Source organism: Gorilla gorilla, chromosome 7, assembly GCF_029281585.2.
Source record: "Gorilla gorilla gorilla isolate KB3781 chromosome 7, NHGRI_mGorGor1-v2.1_pri, whole genome shotgun sequence".
In the NCBI taxonomy this organism is placed as follows: domain Eukaryota; kingdom Metazoa; phylum Chordata; class Mammalia; order Primates; family Hominidae; genus Gorilla; species Gorilla gorilla.
This window is the reverse complement of record NC_073231.2, coordinates 4814893-4832657: the sequence shown is the minus strand read 5'-3', so window position 1 is coordinate 4832657 and position 17765 is coordinate 4814893. Positions and strand designations below refer to the sequence as shown.

General features: G+C 44.2%; 1 protein-coding gene and 1 long non-coding RNA gene across 13 annotated transcripts in view; one reads left to right on the top strand and one right to left on the bottom strand.

Moving 5' to 3' along the window:
- LOC134759050 (uncharacterized) overlaps window positions 1–8995 on the top strand; it is a 29887-nt gene extending 20892 nt beyond the window's left edge. The window contains exon 2 of the long non-coding RNA XR_010134907.1: window positions 3800–8995. This is a non-coding gene — a long non-coding RNA (uncharacterized lncRNA). The remainder of the gene's footprint in view (window positions 1–3799) is intronic.
- FBXO25 (F-box protein 25) overlaps window positions 1–17765 on the bottom strand; it is a 104842-nt gene that overhangs the window by 50444 nt on the left and 36633 nt on the right. For all 12 annotated transcript variants that reach the window (XM_063709007.1, XM_063709009.1, XM_055348009.2 and 9 more), the window contains 3 exons: window positions 10808–10901; window positions 9462–9646; window positions 2337–2519 (listed from right to left, as the gene is read on the bottom strand). In XM_063709007.1, coding sequence (XP_063565077.1) covers window positions 2337–2519; window positions 9462–9646; window positions 10808–10901 — 462 coding nt within the window. The remainder of the gene's footprint in view (window positions 1–2336; window positions 2520–9461; window positions 9647–10807; window positions 10902–17765) is intronic.

The window sequence follows — 17765 nt, the reverse complement described above, 5'->3', positions numbered from 1 at the left end:
TGGAGTCAATGAGGAAATCTTGTTTCTAATAAAATTTGAAAAGAAGACTACTTGCAAAATAAAAAGTAGTTATCAGCCTGTTCATACTTAATATTAATTTCTCTGTCCTCCAGGCAGGCATTGTTAAAACAATAGTTCCTAGAGACTAAAAACAACCGTTTGTTGTCTCATTCCTACTTCTCACTGACTCTTTGCGACACCAGTGTTCACGGGAGAATCCCCTCCCATGGTTTTCCTCCTGAATAACCATCTGTGATTTTTCTGAACTCAAATTCAACATCCCACCAGATGCTCCAGTCAAGAGCATTTAGCTGACTTTTCCTTCCATATTATCTTGAACCAGTCCAGTTTTCTCAGGTATCTAGTTTTTACTTTGAGGATGCTTCCTTATCTATGCTTTCTCATAAAAGCTATTTCTAATATGCTTTTTTTTTCAGGGCCTTAATGTTAGTTACTGAGGCCTGAAGAACAGATCATTATTTTCTGATGCTGTGTTTTTATGATTCAGTTAAGAAAATGTGTACAAATGAGATGCACCTGCAGGTGCTAATTGCAACTTAACTATTCTAGGATGTCGGTGCAGAACAGACATTTAACTTATTTAAATCAACTCTTTTAAGAATGGCAATGACCACAGAAATGGCCAAAAGACATCCTTAAGTATGTTTAGGGTCTAAATGTATAAACACCTGCCAGGCACTCTCATTAACGCCTTCTGGGAACAGCTCGGGCTGCACGTGATAGGGAGTGTCCCAGGGCAAACTGGGAGGCAGAGGGCTCATCCCAGGCAACCTTCATTTACCTCTTTTCCTAGGATCTAAATCCTCCCCACAAAATTCTATCCACCCCCTCCCCCATGCCCAATGCTGACTTAAAATTCAATCTACTGTTCTCCTACTCAAATTAATATTGGAATTCTTTTGCTTCTCCCGAACAAGTCCACTTGAGACAGTTTTCCCCAGGGCATCCATAACCTCTGCTCGGCTAAATCTCACAGGCTTTTCTTTGTCCTATTAATCTCTCTGTCCATGGCCTTGAGGGTCCAGCTCCCCCCAGGTTCTGGGGCACCTCATTCTATCATGCAACATTGGGGTTGGTGCCCTCAGGCCCTGCCCAGGCTGATCCCGTTGCCTCCTGTCCTCTCCATATGCATCTGTCTAGGCCCTAGCTCCACATACCTCTCAGACACACTCCGTGAGGCCCATGTTCAGGCCAGCCCCTTCCTGTGGCAGCCCCCATACCAACGGGGTCATCTTCTGATGTCTTCCCTGTTGCCCTTGTGCACTTCCTTGCCCATAAGTCTTATTTTCCTGAGGCAGGATCCTGATGGATCCTCCTATGTCCACTCCAGCCTAGTCCTCAAACAAGAACAGAGGCTCTTCTGAAAGCTGCAATTCCATGCGCTTTGCTGGCTCCCCTGAGCTCACAGGACACAGACAAGGATTCTTCGTGTAGCTCGGCCTCTGCCGTGCTTCCTCACCATCCACCAAACACACAGCACCCTCCCCATGCTAGGGTCCGGCTCTCTGCCTAGGCCCTGTCGACTACCCTGCATTCCAAGGGTAGACTATGCGCCTCATGAAAGGCACCCAGTCCCATCCTAGGTCTTCAAGGTGCTGACCACAGTTCAAATCCCACCCCATGAGGAGCACAACATGCCTCCCTCCAGCCACCTGCCTTCTCTGGCTGTGACCAGCCCTGTGCAGAGCAGGTGCCTTGGACATTTGTGGGGTGATGAGGGGAACCCCCAGTTTCTGCAGAGGCCCAGGAACAGAGACCACAGGGTCTCATCGTGGATGACGAATAAGCAGACCACCCTGGAAAGGCCTCAAGGAATGACAGCAGAACACACCTTGTGCTGCCCCACATGCACTCCCAAGTGCAGCAGGCAAGGAAGGGGGGAGGCGCTGTGGACACTCAGGAGCGGCATCTACCGAGTGCTGAGAGACTAAGGCACACAGAGGGCGCCTGACTTTTCAAGGATGTGCAGCTTGGTCAAAAGCACTGGAATCTCATTCATCAAATCAGGAGAAAAGGCAGTGAGCCAGGGACTCTATGCACCTCGTTATCAACAGGAGAGAAAAGAACTCAGCTCTTGCTTTGCTGTTCAGTTTTGGGTTATTTTTAGAATCATGGTTCTTTTCAATTTGAAAAATAAACCTTACGTTCTATAGGAGAGAAACCACAGCAATCTCAATAAACTCTGATTGTTCCTGGTTCTTTAAAAGTGGAAAATACTCAGCCATTCTTTCTCTCCAGGTGAGTTTATAGGGTATGGCCCCCAGGCAGAGTCTATAAACTCCCAGCCTGAGGGGAGACTGCTGCATCCCACTCACCTGCTTTTCAGCAAAATGGTACTGACATAGCTTCTTCCACAGCTGTCTGTCTTCACTGAGCATATACAACGTGGGGGTCACCTGGCCTAAGGTGACGATGTCCCATCCGTCTGAGAACCGGTATAGGATGTTGTTCAGCATGTGCAGAGGAAGGTCACTGAGGGTGAGGCCATTGTTCACTTGCTGAAAGGAAAACACAACAGCAACTCACTGAGAAGATGGCCAATGTTTGTTCACACAGTAACTGAAGAGTCAAGCTGGAATGAATGCTTCAAAACACGGTAACACAAAAAGAGCTCTCGAGGTCATGCGTCGCAAGGTGTCCAGGGGCCTGCATCCACCACCGTGGGGAAGGCTGGAGGAGGAGAGCAAGACAGGGCTGCACAGCGTGACAGAACCAGGCTGTTCCTGGGTGAGGCCCTACTGCTGCACCTCCCCATGCGCCAGGTGTGCGTCAGCATCAGGAGGTCAGTACTCCTCTACTGCATCAAGACGCACCTGGAGAAGGGCAGCGACTGCGGATGTGGCGCTGCTGCTGCCCAGATGAATCCGACGCACCATGAGGGCAACATGACACCCATCACCAGCAGGGGGCAGGGCCTGCGCCACACCACTGTCTGGGTGGCCTGGACAGCCCCTAGGCCTTTATGGGTCACAGCTGGTCACCCCAGTGATGAGGCAGGTTGACCACATCGTCTGCAAAGCTCCTTCTAGCTTTGTGGGGTTTTTTTCTTTATTGAGGTGTAAATGATAAATGCAATGTGTCTATATTGGCAGCATGTGGTGTTCTGTGCTTGTATGCATTATGAACCAATGGCCACAGCCCAGCTCATTGTCCATCACCTCAAGTCATAATCCTTTTATTTTTTGTGGTGAGAACATGTAAGATCTACTCTTAGCAAATTTGAAGTAAAGGATGTATAATTATTAACTGCAATCATCATGCTGTGTAGACAACCTCCACAATGGACTCCTCCTGCACTACAGAAACCTTTCACCCTCCATCCAACATCCCCCCACCTGCCAGCTTTACATTTCTATGACTTCAAGTTTACAAACCATTTCTCCCTCACACACGCCAGAGAGTAAATGCAATGCATCTGCCCTCAGAAGATACATGTGTGTGCACATGCCAGGCTGAGGAAGGGTGGCTGTCCTTGGCGCCAAGAAGTGGGCTGAATCAGTTCAAAAACTAAACTCTGCTCTGAGGTTGACCTGAGACAGCCCTGGACTGGGTTTGAGCTCAAACTGTTTCAGACTTTTCAGGGCTCAGTTGTATCTAAATGAATCCCTTCATTCTCACTAGAAACACGTCTTCCTGACAGTGGGGTTCTGGCTGTTTGGGCGGGACAGAGGCTACCTGGTCCCGCCTCAGTTCCTGACCCCAATCTGGGGTGGCGCTTCTGTCTGTTGTGTGCTCACCTGCGAGCTTCTGATTTGTGTTTTTCTTTTGTTCCCAATAGGTCGATGTATGTACTTGGCCACAAGGAGAGCTAGCTTCCTTCTGATGTGTCGTGCCCTTCTATAATCCTACTGCACACAAAGCACAGTGACCATCTATTTTTGGCCAGACTGAGCTAATTCCATGAGTTTGGTTCTCGAAATCACCTGACCTCTGTGGAGAGTGGAGCGTAGGGAGAGGTGACTGGGGCACCCGTGCCTTGACACCCCATTTTCTTCTCCTGCTCCCCTATAATGCCCTCGCTATGGAAGCACCTTCCTAGGACTTCAGAATGGAAACTGCTGCAGGGCCCTTCTCATGCATCCCAGTGGGCAGCACGAGCATGGACCGCCAGTGATGCACTCCAAGCCACCTTCACCTCAAGCATCCTATGCATCTGCCAGACACGAGTGGGGCCTCAACACTGCTTGACAGTTTGTGAAGTGCTCTAACATTCTGGACATGAAGCTTTCATGGACTGCACTAGTGTGCTGTCCTGCCCTGTCTGTACACACGTTTTTTGCCCCTACAGCTGATGGGACCCATGCGTAGGGCAGATGTCAGCCCTGTTGTAGGCTATGGAGCTGCACAGTCCAAGAGACATCACTTCCCCAGCAGCCAGCATGGTCCCCGCAGGCTCTCAGTAAACATCTTTGCTCATTACTGACGAATCGTATTCGATTCAAGTCTTAGCCCATCCTTCCATCTTTATCGTCTAGCATATGGCAGAGAGCACAAAGAAAAGAGAATATGGCCAGGCTGGGTGGCCCACGCCTATAATCCCAGCAACCCAGGAGGCTGAGGTGGGAGAGGATCACCTGAGCCCAGGAGTTAAAGGCTGCAGTGAGCTATGACTGAACCACTGCACTCCAGCCTGGGCAACAGAGCAAGACCCTATCTCAAAGACAAAAACTAAACAAAACAAAAAGATAATGTGCAAGTAAATTAACCCCTAACTAAAAGTCTAACACTCTCACAAGAATTATGTCTTCCAGGTGCTTCGTTCTAATTCCTACTGAGAAAAATTTCTGTAGCAGACAGTAGTTTACAAATATTCTGCTGCTAAAATTACAAACTTTAAAGGTAGTATGAAGTGGTGGTATGAAGGTAGTACGAAGAAAAAAAATCCCGGATTAGTAGAGTTATAGAGTCTGGTGTGACAACTCAGCATTTGGGATTTCTGGCAGAGTCCAGTTTTACAGCCGTGTTAATGGCTATAACAAGAGGGTGTCGCAGAAATGCCAGCACTTCTCATCCAAACGAAATCTCGAAATGTGACAAGGCACAAAAGTCTTGCTGAACATATCAGAATTCCTGCTGCGTTTTTTGCTGCACTTCCTCCACTGATTAGCTACATGCTCTCTGCCATCATAAAATCTCTCACACCTACACTGCACTGGAAGGAAGAAACGATGCTCCTGCTTCTCTTGCTTTAGGATAGTCTCAGCTATTGCATGCGACTGTCAATGATTCCCAATTCTCTGTGGAAGCACTCCTGCTAACAGAAACTTGTGTTGCTATTATCATTCTATTTTACACAGAAAAAAAAACAGAGAAACAGATGAGTTGACTGGCTTGCCCAAGATCGGGGTTCAGCCTCGAGCCCAGTCTGCCTGGCCCCAAGTCCATGTTCCCAACTACTCTGCCCTTCTCCATGGGAGGCCCATCCCCTCAATATGTGGTGAGTCACTGAAGTCTCCCTCAATTCTTCTTTCCCTCGTACCCACTTCAAAGTCACCAGTCTACTCTTTCGCTCAAGTATCCCCAAGTTCATTCTTCCCATTTCACTGTCACTGCTCATGAATGCAATGAGGGTTTACTTCCCTCCAACCTGGCTGGTCCCTGCCTGGCACTGAAGGGGACCTCTAAACAAGGACCTTTCAATGACCCTTGGCAGAGAGCAGCAAAGGCTCTGCAATGCCCACAAAGCCCTGAGTCTGGTCCTAATCCCCTGCACCTTCCTCCAATCAGTCCACACGTTTGGCATACCACACTCTATTAGCCCCTGGATGCAGAAGTTCCCATACCTTCTCACAGGAGTCAATTCTGCAACTTCTGGGAATTTCGTTAGCCAGTTTACTTTTTGTGGTGGCTTGAAGTCAGTCATAGTGGGAAGCTGACAAAGGCTACAAATCAAACCTCTTGCCCCTGGAGAGCCAGTTGTTAAGCATTGACCAACAGGCCACCACCTGGATACTCTCCCCTCATTCTTTGTTTTCTTTCTTTTTTTTTTTTTTTTGAGATGCAGTCTCCCTCTGTCACCCAGGCTGGAGTGCAGTGGTATGATCTCAGTTCACTGCAACCTCTGCTTCCTGGGTTCGAGCGATTCTCCTGCCTCAGCCTCCCAAGTAGCTGGGACCACAGGCACGTGCCACCACGCCCGGCTAATTTTTTGTATTTTTAGTAGAGATGGGATTTCACCGTGTTAGCCAGCATGGTCTCTATCTCTTGACCTTGTGATCTGCCCGCCTCGGCCTCCCAAAGTGCTGGGACTGCTGGCGTGAGCCACCGTGCCCGGCCCATTCTTTAAGCTCCACCTAAAACATCACATCACTTGTGAACCAATGTAATGTCAACAGCCCTGTGTGCATATCTGTTATAACACCCCACTGAGTTCTATGACACATCATATGCTCATCTCCCTGGGGCCCTCGGAGGCCCCATGCTAAAGGCTATGCCTGCTGATCCATGTGTCCCACCTCATGATGGGCCTAGCGAGCACATGGGGGCATCTAGGAAGTGCTGACGGGGTGAGGAAGCATGTGAACACATACCTGTGTGCCTGCTCTCACTGAGTCACAGAGATGTGCACATGAAAGCACTTCCAATTCATTACCACTGCCATATCTTCAAATGCAGCTTCAACAGCAAAGTATATTTGTTTCACAAGAAAAAATATTTCTGATGTTCTTAGCAACTTTACAACACGAATATATACTAAATCTCTGCTTACTTTTGGAACTATGAGTATTTAGATTTAAGGGGTGTCGAGGTATTTCTTTTTTGAGACGGAGTTTCACTCTTGTCGACCACGCTGCAGTGCAATGGCACGATCTCGGCTCACTGCAACCTCCACCTCCCGGGTTCAAACAATTCCCCTGCCTCAGCCTCCCGAGTAGCTGCGACTACAGGTACCTGCCACCACACCTGGCCAATTTTTGTATTTTTAGTAGAGACAGGGTTTTACCACGCTGGCCAGGCTGGTCTCGAACTCCTGACCTCAGGTGATCCACCTGACTCGGTCGGCCTCCCAAAGTGGCTGGGATTACAGGTGTGGGCCACCTCGCCCGGCCAGGGGTGTCAAGGTATTTCTTGTTGGGATAATCTAGAAGACAAAGACAACTGTCAGCTCACTGGAGAAAGCTGGCCCTGTATCCTGAGGCTGACATGGCGGAACTTCAGGCTGTGTGCTTGGACGTCCACTCTCAGGGATCCGGGAAGGCTCTCAGCTGCTCTGTTCTAACCCCATCTGCTTGAGTCACCTCAAAATTCACGTGAATAAGCGGGAGGCAGCAATCCAGCATCAGCCAGCAGGTCAGGAGACCAGATCTTTACCTTAAGCAGCCTCAGACCAATTTGGCTGACTCAGTCCGGCATCTACAAATGCAGCTCAGTTAACTGAGCTGGTAAAGTGCTCTTTCTACTGGTTTCAAGTAACATTCCCAGAAAGGTAAAACTCCTCTGGCCAACTCCTACAAGGGAACCTGACCCTCCTCAAGGCTAGAAGCAGGGCACAGGGTCCAGAAGCCAAGATCGTCACAGAGGCACATGCCAAGCTTCGTGCTCCATAGAGCACCCAGGGACTGAGGTGAAGAGATGCCAGGCAGCATGCAACCGCTAATGAAACAGAAGAAACAAGTTCAAGGTCTCTGATGGTAAGATCTGAGTGGACATGATGAAAACTGGCACCTTTGTGTTATCATCAGCGCTTTCTTATTCCTCAAAGATCAAACATTAATTTCATTTTTGTACCTTATTTTTCCCACTTGATCAAAATGGCACTACAGTAACACCTATCCTTCTGTGCTGAGGCAGAGAGGTACTGCCATGTAAGTGTGCTCTGCCTACCAGGGCTGTAAGAACCATCCCGGGCCAAAAGCAGAGTGTCTTCCTTCACTGGCTATGGGCAGCACTGAGTGGGGCAAGCTGGGGCCACATGCACTATTATCCCTCAGCCCGTGCCTCTTCCCAGGTAGTATGAATGGAAAGAAGATCCAGAAGGAAGCTCAGCATACAGCCATGCCTTCCCGCCCTGTCTCGGCCCACCCAGTCAAAGATGCAAGCTTGTCCCTTGCTTTCTCCTTTCTCTCCTCTTGGTGAGGTGTGGCCCAATCCTTGGAGCTTCGCTGTTGTCTCCACTGGTCCACATCTCTCCACTGGCTCCACATCTCTCTCCAAAGAATGCAGAGCCACTAATCCTACCTGGAACTTCCCAGCCAGACGAGAAAGGCTGCTTCCTGGTCTGGTGTTTGGCCTTTCCCAAACACCCCCTTCCTTGGGATCCTGACCATGAAAACCCACCATGGACAAGGACACACCCTATTCTCTCCCCAGAAGGTCACCTGCTGAACATCACTACCATGGATCTGCCTCATCAGGAGAAAGGAGACTTTGGCCATGTGGCCTGGCCACTCATGTTAGGACTTCTACAGCAAGCCCCATGCCATGTGTAAGTGTCTTACAGATGGACTTTTAGCACAACCCACCTATGCATGGGGAACGCAGTAAAAGAGGCAGCGAAGAGCCAGCCTGTGCAAAGCTTTGAATGACTGTAGGGTCACACCAAGACAACAACAGAACAAAGAATCCAACGTTTATAACAAACTTGCTTAACTCTTACTGACGCTGAATGTTACATTATTAATGATAATTTCAGACTCATAACTAGGCAATCATCACTCTTTTTGTAAATCCCATATTTAGATGGCAAATAAACAGCCAAAAGTTAAGGCATTCAAAGGGCACATGAAAACCATTCCTTTATGTGGAACCTGGGGTGCTGTGATAAAAGGTAACTATGATCTTACCAGTACAATCTGCAGAATCATTTATACCACTAAGGCTATGTAAGTCACACCGCTAAGATATATCTTCGGTTTATTCTTTTTCTTATTAGTACTAGAGTTCAATAAAACACTATCTAAATACTTCGGGCAATGGTGTTAACATTTTTCTTGTTGAAACTAGTTACCAGAATAAAGAAAAAATATCAAAAAAACTGACATGATTTGCACCTTCTTTTGGCCTTGTTCACTGTTGCTAAGAACTATAAACACATCCCCAAAAAAGACAGCAAGGAAGAAGACAAAAAGTTACTAACTTGGGAGAAGCAACAACTAAATAAATAGAGAATTACTGGCAACACAATTTAGCCTTAATTTACTGAATGTTATTCTAATAACTGAAATATTCAATTTCCCATGAAGGTAAATTTATTTACATCGAATCACCCATAGGATCACCCTGGTTTGATGATTGCTATTCCCACTGTCTTTCCAATAGCAACTATAAGCCATTGGGGTCTTTGGTCCTTTTCTATTTTAAAACAATTTAATGAATACTTATGAAAGCATCAGAAAATCTTTCAAAAAGCTATAGCAGTCTTTCATGTATGCTTAGAAAATATAACAACTTCTGTAATATAAAAACAGAGTGTAATAACTCTTATGCCGAGACATTTATACCTTAGTCATCTGAAGATCCTGTAGCTGTTGTTGCCAGGCGAGAATAGTTTCTAATCGGCAAATCCAAATATTGATGTTTCCCACTAATACAGACTTCCCTACTCCTCTAATAAGAATGCAGAGGGTAGAGCTTAGGTCTTGCAGAAGATCTTTGATTAAGCGAGGATTGTGGTGGTCATCAAGAACTGGAATAAATAAAAATAAAACTATGGATTGATACAGTTAAGCAACACTTTAAAAGAAGATCTAGTTTCATAACCCAAATGTCCACTGATTGACGAACAGACAAACAACGTGTGATCTATACATGCAATAGAATATTATTCAGCCTTAAAAAGGAGGGAAATTCTCACACATATTCAGCATGGACGAACCCTGAAGACATTATGCAAAGTGAAATAAGCTAGCTACAAAAGGACAAACATATATCTCCACTTACATGAGGCACCCAGAGTAGTCAAACTCATAGAGACAGAAAGTAGAATGATAATTACCAGGGGCTGGTGGGGAGGAGGAATGGGGACTCAGTGTTTAAGGTGGTATGAGTTTCAGTTTGCGACAACAAAGAGGTTCTGTAGATGACCGGCGGTGATGGGTGCACAATAATATACACACACTTAATGCCACTGAACTGTATGCTTAAAAACTGCTAAAATGGTAAATTTTATGTAATGTGTATTTTACAATAAAAAGATGTAATTTCACTGCAACCCAAAAGTGACATCATTTTTGAGATATCACAAATATGAGATTTCTTAAAACTTTAAAATTTTATCTGATAAATTTTCAGTTGGGTCTACAATTTTGCCTTTAAAATGGTCAGTTTATACTTTCTTTTGTACTTATCATAAAGAGGCTACTTTAAAATGGCTTAAATATAGAGTCATATATTCCTATGTATGTATAAAGTCATGGTGTGAAATTTAAAGTTCCATTTACTAACAGCCAGTAACTTATCAAGGCAAGCTCATTAAATTAGAAAGAAAATTATTGGCTTTTCTGATGCCTAAGTGAGTAAGTCACAATCCTGCTAATTTTGGAAGCATACATCTAAAATGACTGTGATTAGCTAACCATGAAAAGGTAAAATAGCTTTTTTAAGTTCTGGGATTAGTTATTTTTCCTAATATATCCATTTGTATGCAAAAGCAACTTTAAAAAAGTAAACAGCAGTAACAGAACACTGGGAACTGGAGGGATGACCTGTATTTCTGATGTTATCACATTATTTACACAATTGTTTTTGACAGTATGTGTATTGGGTAAAGATAAAAGAAAAATCCCATCTCCTTGCACCAAATTTCTAATTAAGATTTAGAGTATTAAAAATACAGTGATCATCTTACCCTTTTGAACGATTTTATCCAAAATGTTGAAGTAATTCTTCTGTGCCACGCCACTCAATGAAGTTAACTGGGATTTTGCAATTAGCTGCAACAGCTTAAAGGAAAGACGAAAAAAAGCTGAGTGATATATAAATCTATTTAATATGGAATTACAAACCACAGTGATATAACACACATGCATGAAGATTTCTAACATGCCATCCTAAATTAAGTCACTGTATCAGTCCGAGTCCAAGTATAGGAAACAGTCACTACCCATGCAAACCTGAAGAGACCTTCATACAAGCGAGCTGAGGCAGCTGCAGCCTACAGCTCTGTCTTCTAGTCTTGCAGGCATTCATTTAGTTAGTGGAAGCATATCTCCTCCCAGAGCCCAGGCTGCAAGAGTCTGAAATGGAGCTTTTAGCTTTCCAGCCTCTGTAGCAAAAGGGCACACCAGAAAGAGGCTAGAATGAATGGTTGGGTACTAACAAGTATTTTCACAACCTAAGCCCATACTCGCAGTTGTTTGCTGAACAGACAATCAGAAAATCAAACAGCCCTTCCATGTAGAAATTAAAAAGGAAACACAACACCAAAACTCATTATTAAATACCATTTTGTATTTAAAAACTCACTATTAAATAGCAAATAAATTGCATTAAAATAAAAAATTGTAGAATTTGTATTCTGGGAAGCCACAGTAACAAATCCCTGTGACAGAACCCATGAAGTAGAGGTCTCCTGTGGGAATGATGACCGAGGCCCTCGCCGCTGCTCCACCTGCCCCTCCAGGGTTGCCCTGCTTTTACAGTTGCCCCCTACTCTGATGTGCATCATGGCAGGAAAAAGTGGGCTGCTGCTTTCCTTTAATGCTTTTTGTCCCACTTTATTTTTTACTTTTGCCTAGTGTCTCTTTTCATTCTTTTATTTTCAACTTTTGTAAATCACTGTTTTAGGTGTGCTTCTTACATACAACTTGGAGTCGGGTTTCACTTTTTGATTCAATCTGAAATCTTTTACTTTTACCAGCCTTCAGGTTATGTGTATAAGGTTATGTGTTTACATGTATAGATACAACATGTTTGGTCTTAATTTTACGACATGTTTTTGTAGCTTTTTGAAAAAGTTTGCGTTCTCTCTGTAGTTCTTCTGAAATTTAGAAATGTTTGCACTATTTTGTCCTAGGGGTTACTTTTGGAATTTTAACTCTATGTAATTCCCTCTCCTCCGGAATCCTCATACAACACATCTTAGCCTGTTAGTTTCCTGTTCCACATTGTGATAAAACTGCCATTCATCTTGCTCCTTCTTCCTTCCATCCCTCTCCTCTACAACTTGATTTTAGTGAATAACATCTTAGTGCCTCCCTGTGATTACAGGTGAGACAGTCAACAAACCTCTAACCACCGACCTTTTCTCCTCTGCCCTCCACTCACACTCTGCTCCATCACCCTCAGCCACACAGCTGATGCTGTAGAGATTCACTGACATCCAGTCCGATGGACACTGTTTCTCCAGCCGAAACTGCTCATGAGAACAGTAAGTATTCCCTGAGATCTCACATGATCAATACTGTTTGTTTGCAGACTCTATACAAAAGATGGTTTGACTGGACACAAAATTCATGGGCCATCCTTTCTTCCTGGAGGATCCCATAAGTAAGGATTACTCCACTATCTGAAGAATTTGGAGAAATTTGAAGCCACCCTGATCTTTTCCCTCGGTAAGAGACGACATGTTTGTTCACCCATTGGGAGGTTCTTGCTTCATCTTCAGAGTTTAATAATTCCTGTAGGATATGGCACACTCATAACCTGTTCTCAGTCAACCTTCCCCAGCATAAAATTTGCCCTCTCACAACGTACACTTCCATCTATTTTTACCTGAGCAGAATTTTCCTGAACATTATCTTTAAATATTTGTTCTGTCCTTTTGTTTTGTTTTCCTGTTTGAAGATTCCAATGATAAATATGCTGGAACCCCTCTCCCTGTTCTCTTCAGCTGTAATTTTCTTCCTAGTTCCTTTTAAACTCATGATTACGGTTTCATTCTTATTAGTTTTCTCATTCGTATTATTTCCATCACCTTTTTTGCGTTTCCCAAAACATCTGTCTTCTCCTGGGCCCTTCCAATCCCACCTTCGCCTCTGTGGTGGTTCTCCCGGCTGCTGCCATCCTTTCTTCTGCCAACTTGACTTTGTCTCCTGCTGTCTCACTTGGTTGTACAGGTTGAGCATCCCTAATTCCAAAATCCAGAATCCTCCAAAACTTTTTGAGCATGGACATGATGCCACAAGTGGAAAATTCCATACTTGACCTCATGTGATGGGTTGCAAAAATTATTAAAAATACTGTATAAAATTACCTTCAGGTTATACGTATAAGGTGTATGTGAAACATACATGAATTTCATGTTTAGGCTTGTATCCCAGCCCCAAGTTATCTCATTATGTATATGTAAATATTACAAAATCTGAAAAAATCCAAAATCTAAAACACTTCCAGTTCTAAGCATTTGGGATAAGGGATACTCAACGTCATTAAAATCTCTTTTCTGTTTTGTGGTATTCCTGCACTGGGATCTTCTGCCACAGAACTCCTTCATGAGTTTCCTGTTTTTTTCATTTATGATGAACTGTCTGCTCATGATTCCATCCTGCTTCACAGACACATTTACCACAGTTTCCTTAGAGAATATCCATGCAGTGACGGTCACGTTTTCTAACAGGCATTTCAGAGTGAGGTGGGACTTCCTAGGGCACCTGTTTTGCAGATGCCCTCAGGGTTGGGGGAAGGGCAGCTTCCAGCCTTCCCAGTTCCAGCACGCTCTCCCCCAGCCGCTACCTGCATGTATGTGAATCCCTGGGAGACCCCACAGCCCACGTCTCTGAGTAAAACTGGATCCAGGAAGCCCTTTGCTGTCAGTGGTCCTCCCTGGAACTTCTGCACTCTGCAAGCTGGAGTTGAACATCTGCGACTCAGCCTCTCAGTGCACAGGGTATGTGGGGCTCGACTTCTAGACCTGGCCCTGACGAGTGCTTTTGTTAGCCTAAGCCCTTCTGCTCAGTTCCGCCTATACTATCACTGCCCAGGCTTAGCTGCTTTTGGTAAGCCTCGTGCACATTTTAGAGTCTGTGAATTGCATCTGCCTCTTATTTCTCTGAAAATGGAGTTTTTTCATCCCTTCCTTCCAATTCTCCTTCCAGCCTTTCTTGATTTCCAGAATGAGAAATCACTAAGTCACATACTGAGCCACAAATAACATTATAAATGTGACAATTACATGATAGTCTTTGGTGGAAAAGACATTCTGTGATGTCTAACATATTTACATAAAAATATCTTACACTAAAACACACCAGTTGAGGGCACTGGCCAGAGGTAAGATCAGGTTAGGCCAAGCAAAGCTGAGAAGACCAATGTTAAAATTTCAATCCTGTTCCTTTATCTTTTCAAATTAACTGAATATTGTTATTAAATTTCTTGTTTTAGTGTTGAATAGCACCCCTTTTCCCTGCCTCACTTTAGAATCAATTTAGAGACAAAGGATTCAGGCCAACTGAGGTTATCAGCATTATCGCTAATAATAGCTGGACTGGCGGATGCGATTCAGATTCACACAACAATGGATTTCCTAATCTGAATCCTAGACTGAGATGAAGCCAGCCAGCCATAAGCATTGCTTAATAACCAAAGCCTCCCCAGATAGGCTTCTTGCCCTACAGCACTAAGACATGAAAGAAACAGACCAAAATGTACAAATACCTTTTATTCCTCAAAGGAAAAAGAAGAGTTACACATGCCCGTTTCTCACCAATAAGAGGGGTCAGGGCAGAGTGAGTCTGGGAGAGACAGTTCTACCACCACGGTTCCCAAAGCATCATCCAGGGGCCTGTTAGGGGAGCCCGAGGTCTAAACTATTTCCACAGTTTCACTAAGATATGATTTTCCTTTTCCATCCTCACATTCGTTAGTGTGCAGTGAAGTGCTCCAGAGGCCCCAGCATGCTACATTACAGAAGACTGAACTCAGGAGAGATGAGGAATAATCCCCTCCATCACACCAGACACCAGGAGGGTGTGCCAAGGTGTGAGACATACAGTCCAACATGCTACATTATGGAAGACTGAACTCAGGAGCAGAGATGAGGAATAATCCCCTCCGTCACACCAGACACCAGGTGGGTGCCAAGGTGTGAGACATACAGTCCTTACTGTTTTTTGTTTTGTTTTGTGAGACAGAGTTTCACTCTTGTCTCCCAGGCTGGAGTGCAATGGCGCGATCTCGGCTCACTGCAACCTCTGCTTCCTGGGTTCAAGCGATTCTCCAGCCTCAGCTTCCCCAGTAGCTGGCATTACAGGTGCATGCCACCATGCCCGGCTAGTTTTCTGTATGCCTAAGTTCTGTATTTTTAGTAGAGACAGGTTTCACCATGTTGGCCGGGCTGGTCTCAAACTCCTGATCTCAGGTGATCCGCCCACCTCGGCCTCCCAAAGTGCTGGGATTATAGGCGTGAGCCACTGCACCCAGCCCAGTCCTTACTTTTAAATAAATGGAGAAATATTTTAAAAATTGTTTTAATTTCTAATGTGGCAAACATTACTAGACATAACTCACATGACCAAAATCTCTTTGGGGTCCTCAGTAATTTTAAAAAGTGAAAAGGACCCCTGAGACAACATTTGGGTTTGGAACTGCTGCTCCACTAGGGGAAGAAATACCAGAACAGAGAATATGTGTTCCCTGGGAGATAAGGCCTTCCCGACTACCTCCCCTCCTATCATCGAAATAAGGTTTCTACATTTCTTTAATATCATGTTTTAAAATTCCTTTTAAAAAGACTGAAATCATCAGCAGAAGGCACGTGATTAGCTTAGCACGGTCAGTTTAGACTAGTTACCCACAGAGGACTACAGAACGGACATCATGAGGCATAGGTAACCATAGAGGTGAGAAGGGCCGTGTTCATAGTTGACAAGATTACATTTCAGGTTAAACTGGTAATTAAGATAACAGGGCGAAAGACAATTAACAAAGAAACTGGAATCATTCATAAGCCTCTAATTAGCCATAAAGCAAAGTCTGTTGGGAATTTAATGAACATTTGTTAAAAACACAAATATTGTAGGAAGTTTTTTATACAGTCATGGGTCACTTAACAAGGGGGATACAATCTGATCCAAGAAACGCATTGCTAGGTAATTTCCTCACTGTGTGAACATCACAGAGTGTATTACACAACACCTACACAGATAGGCTACAGAACTATACAACATATTAATGCACTGAACAGCAACTGTAACATAATGGCAAGTATCTGTGTATCTAAACATATCTACACGTAGGAAAGGTACAGTAAAAAAAGGAAATAATCTTATGTGGCCACTACACTACACGCGGTCGGTCACTGACCATAACATCGTTATGTAGTGCATGACTGCATATCTCCTCAAATCTGACAATTCTAAACAAGTAAAGATGTGGAAGAATTAGATAAACAGAAAGAAAGTACATCCTTCAAATAGAGAATCTGTATTTTTTTCACACATCAATAGAATATTTATAAAAATCAATTATAAAGAAGGCCACAAAGGAGAACTTAATCATTTCAAAGAATTAGAGATCTTAAAGGCCAAACTCTCTGGTGGTAATATAATAAAACTAGAATCCAATAAAGTTAAGTAAAATCACAGCTATTTGAAATTCGAGGTCCACTCCTGAACACCCTTGGATCTGGGAGCAAATTGGCACTGCATGTGTGCCTGTGCTCCTGAAGGGCCTCACATACATGGGGAAGGGCAGAGAAAGAGAAACAACAACATCCACTACCTCTATTTTTAAAGTCAGCCTTACTACAAAATACAGAAAGTATTCTTCACTGGGCAGACCATATCAACTTTGCTCAATCTTCGCCTTTGGGTTCCTTTAGATTTATAATGAACTGTAAGCATTTACTGACTGATTATTATAAAGGCACCATCTGAAGTACCTGATGCCCTTTTAATGCTGTAATGCCCCTGTGAGGTAGGTCTTAGTATTATCCCTGCTCTAGAGATGAGAAAACTGAGGCAGGGAGAGATGAAGAAGCTGGCCCCAAGGCCACAGCACTGAGGAGGGAGGGGCCAGACCTGGAGAGCAGGGGGATCCCACAATCTGTCCTTGTGCCTTCCTGCTCTGCTGCTTCCCAGCTAGCCTGTGTGCTGGACACAGCCCTCAGTGATCTCAACTTTGATTATCTAATTTTAAAAAGAATTCTCAAGTTTATTGTCTTTTACAAAAAAGGGATGTAATCTAGCAAGCCAAAGCAGAACCAAGCAGACTTTGCAGTTTTCATCAATTTTCTGGAAGCTCCAGCCACTTTCCTCAGGTCCTTTAGCAATGTGTGGACTGCCCGCCCACCCCTGCCCCGAGGTAGGGAAGTACCACACTACAACCTCATGCAGGCTGGATTAAAACACGTCCTCCACTTCAGGCCTAGGAACCAGCGCCCCTCCTGCAACTCACAAGTTGCTCAAGCAGTGGTCTGTGAGAAGTGATTCTATTTTTGGGGTTGTGCCTTTTCTCTGCTTTTCTTGGGAACCATTTTGACTCTCTGTCAAATGTTCACTGACTTCTAGCACTGGCAGAAAGAAAGTCTGCTTTTTTATCTGAAACTGAACTGTTACACAACTTATAATTTTATTTTGGTAAAAGCATTCTTAGTTGCTGTGTTTAGTCATACTCTACAAATTATCTTGTTGATAGGATAAATATGGTGAGAATTAAAGAAAAATGAAGATGGTAGTGGATATTTGCAGACTATTATCAATACCGGCATTTCAAACTTCCAATATAATTTGGATATTTGCGTGGAGGACAAACTTTTTTTGGCATGCCATATAATGAGGAGCCTTATATTCCCAGTGTGCTCAAACTGCCCTGACACCACCTATCCACCGTCGTCAGCAATCTATGTTCCATTTTTCTTAAAAACATCA